The 12,944-nt window shown below is 38.6% G+C and overlaps 1 protein-coding gene across 1 annotated transcript; it reads right to left on the reverse strand.

Annotated features, from left to right (window-relative positions):
- Nucleotides 1-9,155: 9,155 nt before the first annotated feature.
- On the reverse strand, nucleotides 9,156-12,044 carry LOC309795981 (arf-GAP domain and FG repeat-containing protein 1-like). Its single transcript, XM_082608809.1, has one exon. It carries the CDS (start codon nucleotides 11,805-11,807, stop codon nucleotides 10,119-10,121), a length of 1,689 nt encoding a protein of 562 aa, XP_082464935.1. The 5' UTR covers nucleotides 11,808-12,044; the 3' UTR covers nucleotides 9,156-10,118.
- Nucleotides 12,045-12,944: the final 900 nt, after the last annotated feature.

Raw genomic sequence — 12,944 nt, forward strand, 5'->3', positions numbered from 1 at the left:
TTAGCTATTAACATTAGAAATGTTTAAAAGAAAAAGAGAAGTAAATTCGGGATGCTAACCACAACTAAAATATGCCACATATAAAATATGCAAAAGGGGTGGTGTGATGAATTGGGAGGTTGGGATTGACATATATACACTAATATGTATAAAATGGAAAACCAATAAGAACCTGCTGTATAAAAAAATAAATAAAATTCAGAAATTCAAAAATAAATAAATAAATAAATAAAATACGCAAAAGGCCCAGTAAGTATAACAAAGGAGATTAACACTATTCACAGATATCAAAATTAACTAAAGTTGGAAGTTCTAAGTCTTAATCTATAGTATAGATTTCTTTATTTAAGAAGGAAGAGCAGCTTAAGAGGTCAAAACAAACTGAGTAATCAAAAACTTTGGCTGCCTCTACAGTAATAAATTAAGACTGCTGTGTTTTAGCGTATGGTTATCTCCAAATGAGTTGGCATTTCATTTTTCCAAAATTGCTATCACAAAACACCGACATGTACCAAGATGCCTTTGGCAGCAGTAGTAGATATACTGCTATTTTCTTCACCACCAGAGTAAAGGTCAAATAATTTAGTGAAAGTGATGTAGGGCTCTGTCGTAACTGGTTAATTCACAGGTAAAAGGGGAACAATAAAACATAAATTTATGGGGATATAGTGTCAATTAAGTTGTCATATGGCTGAGTGGGTGACATTCTTTATTTTAAAAGTACAAAGTTTCAGAACATGCATCTATATCTGGGAAAACATGCTAGCTAAAGAAGTGATTTTTCTCACCTATAAAATGGGAATTATAAAGCTTATCATATCAGGCTCCATAAGATTACTTGTTGGGGTTTTTTGTTGTTGTTGTTCAAAATAGGTAATGTGGAAATCAGTATGAACTCTTTTTTAAAACACATTAATCTTGGTAACAGTGTCACAAGGTTGGCTTTAAGCAAAGCCAAACAGAGACCTTTCCATTCAAGGCAGACCATTCTATTAAAGACAGAATATTTTGGTTACTTAAGGCCTTTGAACTCAAATTCTATTACTTGAGGCTTGCTTCTCTTCCCCGGTAAACCTATATATACCTGCCTGATAGCAAAAGTTTTAACCTCCTCATATTCCCATCAGGCACCCTAATGTTCATCTCTCTCTTTTTCAGCTATGCCAGGGTTCTGATGAATTAAAGCATAAAGCATTCAGAAATTCTCTCAACCTGAAAATATTTATGGCTGTCACTTTGTACCAGCCACAACAGCAAACTAAGTCAACTCATGAAGTTTAGAGTCAAGTGTGGAGACAGATTTAAATTATAATAATAATAAAAAAAAAGGTGATGAGTGTAATCAAATAGTAATGAAGGATGCCATATGTTAGGAGCCCCTACATGGCTGCCTTAAACTTTGGTGACTTCCCTGGGCACCCACTTAGCTTTCCTTGAGCATCATCTAGTGGTCATCAACAGAGATAATACTTTCTTCAAAGTGAGTTTAGAAATATGTGAGACAACTTTTGGTTGTCACAATGATTAGAATCTCTCTAGTTTGTTATTTGGCTGGAAAATCCAGGAATAAAATTTTCGTTCCCCATAGCCTCTTGGATCTCCTGAACATAAGCCCCATTGGTTTTCAAAGCCAGACATGTGGGGGCTTGTCTCTCCAGCACAGGTCCCAAGGGTTGGGGTGCCTGATATAAGACATGAACCCTTCCCTGCAGCTTCAGCCTGGGGGGCAGGCTTCAGGTTCACTACACATCTAGAGGCTACAGAGTAACCCTCAAAGAACATTGGTGGGTGGGCACCATTTATGCATTCTGCCTTGACCTCACTGTACCTCCTAGAAAGGAAATGACATACCCATCGAGAGTTCTGACTTTTACAACTATCACCAAGGGGACACCTGCAAATTGCCTGGTCTGGAAGCAAGCAGGGGTGATGATGGTGATCCCAAAGAACTGTATATATTTTTATACTTTAAAAGCTCCTGCCTGAGGGTCTGGTTTCCAATCAGCCTGAAGCTAGGTGCTGACTGAGACCCCTCTGTTTGGAACACTGACATCACCTGACACAATCTCATTTGGGGACCTACCAACAATCGATCAGTCTGCTTAGACAATCACAAAGGTTTGAGAGACAACCAAGAGCTAGGGAAAGGTTAAACAATAAGCTTCATTGCCTACACAAGGCCACAACTTCAAGACTAGGCGAGGAGGTGTTTCACCTAATACATAAAAACAAACACAAGCAAAATGAGAAAACAGAGGAATGTGTTCCAAATAAAAGAACAACAGCAACAACAAAAACAGAAAACCTTAATAAAATGAGGATAAGACATTTAACTGATAAAGAGTTCAAAGTAATGGTCATAAGATGCTCACTAAACTCGAAAGAAGAATGGATAACCACAGTGAGATCTTCAACAAAGAGATAGCAAATATAAGAAAGTACCAAACAGAAGTCACAGATCTGAAGAATACAATAACTGAACTAAAAAATACACTAGAGGAGCTCAACAGCAGACAAGATGAAGCAGCAGATGAAGCAGCAGAGTGGATTAGTGACCTGGAAGACAGGGCAGTGGCACTCACCCCAAAAGAACAGCAAAAACAAGAAAGAATTTTAAAAAGAGAAGATACCCTAAGGGACCTTCAGGACAACATCAAGAAGGATAACATTCCCATTACAGGGGTCACAGAGGAGAAGAGAGACAGAAAGGGGGTGTAAATCTTATTTGAAAAAAAATAATGGCTAAAAATTTCCCTAACCCAGAGAAGGAAGCAGATATTGAGGTCCAGGGAGCACAGAGAATCCCAAACAAGATGAACCCAAAGAGATCCATAACAAGACACATTTTAATTAAAACGTCAAAATTTAAAGATAAAAAGAGAATCTTAAAAGCAGCAAGAGAAAAACAACTTTTGATGAACAAGGGAACCCCCTATAAGACTAACAGCTGATTTTTAAGAAGAAACTTTGCAATCCAGAAGGGAAAGGCATGATATATTCAAAGTGCTGAGAAGAAAAAACTTCCAACCCAGAATATTTCTACCCAGTAAGATTGTCATTCAAAACTGAAGACGAGATGAAGACGTTTCCAGACAAGGAAGCGCTAAAGAATTCTTCACCAGTAAACTGGTTTTACAAGAAATGTTAAAGGGTCGTCTTTAAGCTAAAAAGAAAGGGCATTAATTAGTAACAAGAAAACATAAGAAAGTAAAAATCTTACTGGAAAAGGCAAATATGTAGTAAGGTAGTGGATTATCACTTATAAAGCCAGTAGTAAAGTTAAAACAGAAGTAGTAAAATTAACTATAACTGCAATAATTAGTTAAGGGATACACAAAATAAAAAGATGTCAAATATGACATCAAAAACATAAAACATGGAATGAAGGAGTAAATACAAAAAACTAACCAGCATTTCTAGAGAAAATACACAGATAAGAGCCACATCAAAGTCCTGAAATATTCCAGGGCTATCATTCCAGTACATCTCCATTTAATTCCAACAACTCCATGCTAAGGAGCCCATGGGTTTAGGAAATAAGCAGTAAGTTATTATAATTTGAGTCAGATGAACTTTAAGCGCAAATGTTCTAGAAGTTTTATGCTTCTTGCAAGATATTAACACAGCCCTTGCAACTGATAGATAAAGCTGTTAATTTGGCACGTGCATTTTTATCCTTTTCAATAAACAGAGACCATGAGAAGCAGTTGACTTTAATTGGTAGAAACAACTATACACCATTAACATCTGACTGCAGGGTGTCATCAGCACTTAGGTTCTGTGTTATAATCTGCAGGGACTTTAATTATCATCATCCCACAAGGCATGCTGTTGATGCACTCTATTGATAGCAACTTCCTTATAGAATCTGGAGAAAAGGAAGTAGAAATCACCCTAAAGGCCTTGATAAGACATACGCATGCCAAGGGTGGGAAATACATTCTCTGAAAATAGAAGAATCTGCCTAATCAATCAAGTTACAACTGAGAAGCAATATCCTCAGGATATTTACCTCAAAGTGAGGAAAACTTTTTTCCACTTTGTACTCTAAGGAAGAAGTAACATATTTAGTAAATTCTTTAAAGTTTAAAAGCAACTTAATACCAATTTGGGTCTGCTGCTTCCGCCCAGATGCCAAGATGGCCAGAAAAGAGTTGTAATGTGATCTAAAGAAATAAAGCAATAGCAGGTCCTGGTTGTGGTATAAGCATCCTATATGTGTTCCAGTCCCCATGACCCTGGATCATATTGCTTAGATATTTTGGTATTCAAGAGGACAATTTTCAGCAAGGGACACAATGATGTTTCCACTAGATTGGAAACTGAGATTGCAACGAGGTAAATATTCAGGAAAAGATCTTTTGGTGTGAGAAGTGATTTTTTCATACTTACAGGGAAAATAGGATTGCTGCTCTAACACTGGGTCCAAGAAGTATACTGAGAGACCCTAGATGTTACCTGCTTGTCCCACCATGCCCAGAGCGGAGGTTTATAACTACTTTTGCAACTCTCTAAAGGCAGGACTATCTAAAGTCCAGAACACTTCATAGGGAAAAGAACTATATTCAGTTCCATGCTCTGCCAGAGTAAATGGGTAATGTGAAGAGCGTAACATTTAATCATCCATTCAAGATTTACATTTTTGTAATGTGGTTTCTTTGTAACCAGAGGTATGGTTACATAATCCTAGGTAACCACGGGCACAAGAAAATGGAATTTGGTATGCCAAGATAAAGAAAACTGCAAATTCTGATTCAGTCATTCACAAAAAATAGGATTATATAGCTCTACAAGCCAAGTTATTGGTATGAAAAAATACTTCCAAATTCTATCATAATAGAGTTTGGAGATACAGCTCATTGGTTCTCCCATTGCTTAACTATAGTATCTCTATTTTCCATTAAGGCTTAGACAGCTATTGGGAGGGAAAAGAAGATGTTAACATGAGGTAGAGAAAACTTGCTCTTTTCAGACAAAGGTGATTATAGTAACGTGATATCAAATCAAAGGGCTATCTATACACGTATCTCCCTATTTCTCTTCTTTGGGACTGGGCTCACACAGCAGGGGAGTACATTAGATAAACTGATGACAGCAACAAGGACAAACCTTACTGTGTTTCAAACAAGGAGCATGCCTACATCAAATAAATTAGGTAACCCAGCATGGTCATGGGCAGTGAGTCAGGCACTGGAGTTTAGCTTCCCTGGGCTGTGTTCAGTGCCCTGTGAGAAGGTAGCAAGCTGTTTAAGGAGCCAGTGGGCCAGCCATGGGCTCTGTCAGAACAATGTGAGGTAGCTCCTTAGCAGATGCTGGAGCGGGGCCACTAGGTGAGGAGAGAATAGAAGATACGTGGACCCCAGTGTCCGCAGTCAGTTGGAGCCAAGACGAAGCCACGGTAGTCTTACTGTAAGGCTAGTAATGGACCAAAAGAAGCATGATCACTAGTTACAAGCTTTAGGACCAGGAATATCCAGAACAAGAAACTTCACTAGCGTCATGGAAACCAGCTTGTGTGTTCCCTGCCAGCAGGAGTCCAGGAGTGCTGGCCCTTACCTCGCTTCCCAAGCCAGAAGCAGCCATACCCCTTCCTTCCTCACACACTGGAGTATCAGGAGAGAAGCAGGGGAAGCAGAGAGATTTGAGACACTGAGCCTTTTTATCTCAATGGAAGACTAAAAATAAGCTTAAGAAACTCCTTTTACTGCAGGTTCAGACTAAACTTAATCTTTTTTTTTTTTTTTTTTTTTTTTTTTTGCTTTACGCGGGCCTCTCACTGCTGTGGCCTCTCCCGCTGCGGAGCACAGGCTCTGGACGCGCAGGCTCAGCGGCCATGGCTCACGGGTCCAGCCGCTCCGCGGCATGTGGGATCTTCCCGGACCGGGGCACGAACCCGTGTCCCCTGCATCGGCAGGCAGACTCTCAACCACTGCGCCACCAGGGAAGCCCTAAACTTAATCTTGTTTGAACTTATCTAATAGTTCTCCTGCTAATCAGAAGTGAAAGCCTACAACAAAAGATTTTTTTAAAACTTATGGTGAGTTTATTTCTGACCATCCTTCCTCCCTCTTATTTATGTATATACTTCAAATTTCCCTTTGCCTTTCTTTTCCCTACTATTGTATATGGAATATATTTCCACTTAAGTTAACTGGAGTGGATTTCAGTTGCTACAACCAAAAATCCTTAACTAATAAAAATTGTCACATTTTTATTCTTTAAAAAATAGAACTATAGACCTAATTCAGTAACAGGTATAAGCCCTTTTACATATTGTTAATGCATTAATCATCTGGAATATATGTACTCCCTTCCAATGTCCTTGAATTTCACTCTAGAACATTCATAAAAAATGGAGGATGGATCTACTTATTTATTTAATCAAAAAGCCTTTGAGACCCGAATTATTGGTATAGTTACATTGGTATTTCTCCCACCATGATTCTTTTAAAAAATTTTAATCACTCATACTTTTGCCTGTTTAAATGAAATATTTCACTTTAAAAAATCCACATTTTTCTTCTATTATCTGAACTGTATTCTAAGATAACACAGGTACTTCAGCCTATTTTTTATAGAAGACAACCATACATATATTAATTACTACAAGGATTAATTAATTTATTGCAATAGATCAATAACTTTATTATTTTAAGTCTAGAACTTTTTTATAAGAGCAATCTATTAAAATTATGGATAAAATATAAAGTAACAAGAGTGAAACATTTTTAATTTGAAACTCAATTTTAGAAAAGGTCCTAAAGACAAATAGCTTTCATATTCTGAACTGATTTTCTTACAAAGAGTAGTTTTGTATTTGTTTGTTTGTTTGTTTTTATTAAATCCTATATCTTGCCAGAAATCTGCAATCAAAGTTACTTCTGGAGATAATATAGTACTGAGTTCAGAACACCTTTATAGTCTCCTAAATATAAGCTACAAAAATAACCTAAAATTTGTCTTGAGAAAGAACATGATCTTTAGACTCTTTTCAAGGTATGCGAAAACCAAATTTTTAGTAGTTTACTGTCACAGGGGGAAAAAATAGTTAAATATCTAAAAGAGCCCTACATTAAAACCTAGCAACCTTTAATTATATAGATGGCCATTTTTAAAGAGTCAATATGTTGGAGGAAAAAGAAAATAGGTTTCAGAATTATATGGATCTGAGTTTAAATTGTGGGTCTAACCCTTACTGTCCTTCATATATTCTACAACGCACATTTTTTTTCACAGTTTACAGGAAACAATCAACAGTTGCTGTCTATCAGTCTTAATGTAGTTGTCACTGCTTGCATATGAGCAAGCATCAAAAGTTTCAGAGTCACAAGTAGTAGAACTTGTGGCTTGCAAGGCAAACGTGGATAAAATAGTAGAATACATTTTAACTCTAGGAGGAATGATTGTGAGGAAGAGGTAGGATCAGTGGTGACTTGATATGTTTAGTAACAGTCATAGAGAAGAACAGTTCTTGCAAAGCCAGCTTTAGAGTACAGTACAAAAAGCTTTGATTTCCTTTACGGATGCCTTAAATGCTGTTTAACTTTCTGGTGTTACAAAGTATTATAGAGCTACAGAACAGCATAATGTGTGCAAAACCATGGACATAGTTTATTCTGCATTAAAAAAATTAATTCAGCAGTCAGACTTACTATTTTACTTTCATATATGTAAAACATAAATATATGAACATTTGTATGTCAAATTAAGCCTAAAAGAGATCCTTCAGTAATTGTATAATTCCAAGAAAGTATTGTGTCACAGCAAAATTAACAGCATCATTTTCAGTAGTGGGTAAGATAATGGTACATCTTCCAATTAATGCATCTTAGATTGGATGAAACACAGTATTTGCTTTTTTACCTTAGTCAAAAATTTGATTTTGTCCTGCCTAAGCTTCAGTTTTCTTATTCATAGTATTTATGGGAAAATTAGAAGTCCTATATCTTTTTTAAAAAGCCTATCATATGATATATCTTCAATATAGTTATTACTATCATTATCATTGATCAAAATGCCCATATTTCCCATTTAAAAATTAGTTGGTACCCAAGAAACAGTGAAAAAACAGATGATTACTTTTTCTCTTTTACTGTTGCATAAATACATTGCTTATTGTCCCTAGGATAGTCTCTCATATTAAAAACCCCAGTGAATAGATGCTAAAATGGTTCCTATTCTTGTGTGATTGAATATTTCTACTTCAAGAAAAATGATAGTAGTATCAAGAACCTATAAGTAGTCACATTTTTGGTGGATCAATTATAATTTTTATGTCAACATTTTAAAAAGTATTACGGCATATTTTTGTCTTTTCTTAAAAATAATAGTACTTTTTTTGAATTGTTACTTATTTCACATATTCAATAGGTAGTATCGATTATAATCTAGTTATTTCTTGCAATAAGCTATTTCAAGTTTTTCTTTATTTCAACCTTTGGACTTCTTTTAGCTGCAAATTTCATTTCTTTGTTCTAAACTTAGATAATCAAATTTCAGTGATCAAGTATGAATTTAGAAAAACTTATTTATTGTTGAAAACAAATATATTACTGTCACCAAACAACATTCATAAAAGATGACAAATTCCTCCTAGAAAAATTAGCTATCAAAAATAGGGAGGATAGGGCCTCCCTGGTGGCGCAGTGGTTGAGAGTCCGCCTGCCGATGCAGGGGATACGGGTTCGTGCCCCGGTCTGGGAGGATCCCATATGCCGCGGAGCGGCTGGGCCCGTGAGCCATGGCCGCTGGGCCTGCGCATCCGGAGCCTGTGCTCCGCAACGGGAGAGGCCACAACAGTGAGAGGCCCGCATATCGCAAAAAAAAAAAAAATAGGGAGGATAATTATGAATTATAGAATTGTCTAGGAAGAATTCATAGTTCTGTTTTCCATTCTTGCTAGCTGATCTAACTAGTGAGGGATGGAAAAGATGAGGCAATCATATTTATGACACAATAAAGGGTAATCCATTAATATTTTGTATTAATATATAGGTTAACATTGTATTCTCATATATTTTCCAAGAGTTCTTCAATTGGGCCACACACATGTCACTGGGGCACATCTTGGAAATGCTCAGAATTCTTTGAAGACTACAGGTTGAATGGTCAAGTTTTCACTTAGTATAGGTGTAAGTCAGTAAAATTGAGAATATTATTGCTAATATTATATCATTTATACTCACTGGCTGGTAAATCAGGATGAAATTCAAATCATGCATGTATCATAAGACTCTGAATTGTCAAACTTTACACAGTTGAAGTAATTTTAACAATCATGAGCAGTTGCAGAAGCAACCTGTCTCTGGTGAAAAGCAATGCCTGTCACCCCTCGCCCCCAATTCCCCTGTGTATATACGAATCTATGTTCCCGTTGTGCCAGCTGGCAGAGAATATGAAAATAACCCAGGTGGCCTTTGATACATTTCAAGTTAGAAAAGAGAGCATGTTGCCGCCGTAAAGAAGAGATGGAAAGAAATTAATACAGATTTTTTTTTCTAGTATTTATTTTTTTTCACCTGCAAACTGTAGCAAAACATGACCAGCTTTATTATGCAGACAGGTATCCCTCTACATTTTTAAAGAATTTAGGCATGTATAAATAGAAGAGCTCTTTAGAAAGGAAAAATTCAAGAATGACTAAAACCTTCCAATTCTGACTCTGTAACTTTCCAGAAGCAATGGTTAAAATGATTTTAGGTCATTCATTCCAAGATATATGACAGCACCTTAAAAGTGGCTGATCTATTTCCCCAGTAACATTTCTCACATAACAATGTGTTAAAGTTACAAATACTGATGTGCACAAATAGCTAATTTCTAAGAAAAATATGTACAGTACTGCAGCATAATGAATGTGGTATCTGCAATAACTTAATATTAGCCAATTTTTAATATACATGATACCGCTACTTTTTTTGCCAATTCACAGGTTAAAAGTTGTTACTGGAGCCCTCTGTTTTGCACATATTTCCTGGTGTTTAATACACAATGCAGGCTTTTTAAAGACTTCTCTTGTGTTTAAAGCTAGGATCAGTGAAACAAGACAACAGGGCAAGAGGCGGAGAGATGTAATGTGACCATGTAAAAGTTCGTTCCAGTAAAGTGTCTATATAAGGCTATAAGAAAGGATTGGTTGATGAGCTTCCTGTTGGAAATTGTCCTGTCGGTGCACCGGTCATAAAAGGATTACTAGATACTCCAGCAGCTGCAACTTGACCAAAAGGGGTTACCACTGGCTTTGTTTGTCCAAATGCTGCAAAACCTGCACCATTGGGCTGTTGAGAAAAGGCTGTCTGCTGAGGGAAAGCTGCTTGGGCTGGGAAGGCCGGCTGCTGGAAGCTGCCACTAAAGCTGGTGGGAAGACTGTAGGGCGTGGGAGTCCCAAACCCCGCAGGCATGCTCACGGATGCCGTGCCGAAGGTCGCTGCTGTTGCTCCTCTGGCATTGGTCTGAAATGGATTTGTAGAAGATGCCACAGAAGGACCAGCAGCAGCAACAAATGGATTTGTGGAAGGTGTAGCTCCAAATGGAGCAGGCACACTTGAAGAAGCAGGCTGTGTCTGTGCAGAAGCACCCACTGGCACTGTTCCAAAAACATTACTGCTAGCATTACTTGTGGAAGAATATGCGTTACTGGAGGTGGCCGCGGAGCTGAAAACGCTGTCCAGTTCTGCTAGGGCTGCATACTTGTCTGAAGATGCACTTGACTGACTGGGAACTGAAACCACAGAACCAACAGGAGCTTTACCTGTGGTCCCAAACCCACTACCCTGATCACCACCTTGGCCCGCACTGAAGATATTGTCTAAATTAGCAAGTGCTGCATATTTGTCTGTAGTGTGTAGACCAGCTTTGTTCGCTGAAACTTTACTAACAGTTGATGCTGTTTGATGACTCTGGGAAGTATTGAAGGTTCCAAAATCAGCACTGGAGGATTTGGGTAAGTTATCAAAATGAGCAAAATTAGCATTTACTGATCCAGCACTTCCACCTGTAGATTGGGGCTGAAAAGAAGAGTGGCTTGCTGTGGGGAAACCTCCAAAATTACTCGAACCACTAGACTGTCCAAATGCATCAAAGTTTGCAAAATCTGCATTTGCAGAGTTCTGAGCTGCATGACTGTTGAAATGTGCAAAGTTTGCGAAATTGGCTGTAGCTGTTGACTGAGGTGCTGGAGCAGCAAAGATGTCTGAGCCAAGATCACGTAAAAGGTCACACTGCTTCTTTTCCTGCTGCTGCCCCTGGGAGCGACCTGCACCACTCACCTGACTCGGTGTGCCCTTGTGTAAATGCAGTGCTGGTGCTGAGTCCCCTGAACGAGACTTCAGCGGTTTGACCTCAGGTGTGCTGCTTGTACTACTGGCAGAGGACCCTGAAACAGAGGCATGAACTGAGGCCACCACTCCGGCTTCTTCTGGTGGGACATACCATCTTTCTTTTTCATATTTTTCTTGTAGGAACTCTTTCACTCTCTGTGGATCCCTGAAGTCTGGAATTGCTGAAGATCTATCATCAAATAATCCTAGCCACATCTGTTTACAGACTTCATTCCCATGTTTTTGAAGGAATTCAATTTCCTGTTGTGTGAATGTTGTCATGGAGATGGATTTCACCCTGTGTGGTGGATTTAACCCTCGCAGGCTGCCGGAACAGGAGGTACAGACGAAGGAGCCGACCGTCATGTTCACGTAGGTGGGGCCGCGCTGGTCGCAGTCGAAGCACTTTCGGTTGTGCGGGAGGCCGGTCATGTCCCGCAGCATCTTCAGGTGCTTCTCCTCCTGCTTCCGCTTCGCGCTGGCCGCCATGGCTGCGGCGCCGAGAGAGGAGGCCGGCAGGGCCGGGAGCCGGGCGGCGCTGCGCCGGGGACCCGCGGTCCCACCGGCCGCCCTGGCCGCGGCCGCCGCCCTCCGTCAGCGCGCGCCGCCCGCGCCGGACCCGGCCGCCGCGGCGGGACTCGACTGGGCTGGGCGCGGCGCGGACGCTGCAGAGCTTGGGCTGACGGGCCACACCAACCGGCCCAGCTGGGACAACCGCCCCCGCCGCCGCCGCCTCCGCCTCCGCCACCTTCCCGACTTCTCCTCAATACAGATTTTTTTTTAACTAGCATATTCACACCATACTTTTATTTTCCTTTTTAAATTGATTCTTATAGTTTCTCTATAGAAAAACCAAATGCATAATAGAAAAAAATGGTAAAATAGAGAGAAGAACCAAAAACCACCATCTGCACATGATGTATTTTATAATCTTTTTCATTTATTATTCTTTCTAAAGCTAGATGACATTACAGGATGAATTCTATTTTATATCTTATTTTTAACTTAATACTTATATCAAAGAATTTTTCATGTTTTCATCTTCCTGTTTGCAGTTTATAAGTGATATTATGATAATGCCTATGCACGACTTGGTATTTTCAAATTTTCACTCTTTACTAAACAAAAAGAATCACACTATTATTTTATTTTGTGTAATAAGATTCTAAGTGAGACTGAATTTGACATATGTGAACAGGGGAGGGCTATGTCTTCACTATAGTTACCAAACTGTAGATTTGGGCAAGTTACTGAATCTCCCTTAGTTTCAGTCTCTTTACCAATTAGATGGAAATGTATTCCTAGTTCAGATGGTTTTTATGAAACTTAAATTAGTTAGACTATGTACAGACCCCTATATCAAGAAGCTGATCCATCTCCTTTTCTTTTTTTTTCTCCTTTTAGAGTGTGTTCTCTTTGAGAATTGACCGATCATAAAGAAATGTTTTATTTATTTCTGAGATTTTACATATAATAATAACATTAATTACATGTTACATCTTTGACAATTGTCTTTCAGTGTTAAACTTTTTATATATCTGAATGTAGACTGTTTGAAAGACAGGTATTTAATTTTTTATAATAACTTCAGATGGTAAAAAATATTCCTCACTTGAAAGTTTTAAT

This window comes from Mesoplodon mirus, assembly GCF_964341445.2.
Source record: "Mesoplodon mirus genome assembly, chromosome: 20".
In the NCBI taxonomy this organism is placed as follows: Eukaryota; Metazoa; Chordata; class Mammalia; order Artiodactyla; family Ziphiidae; genus Mesoplodon; species Mesoplodon mirus.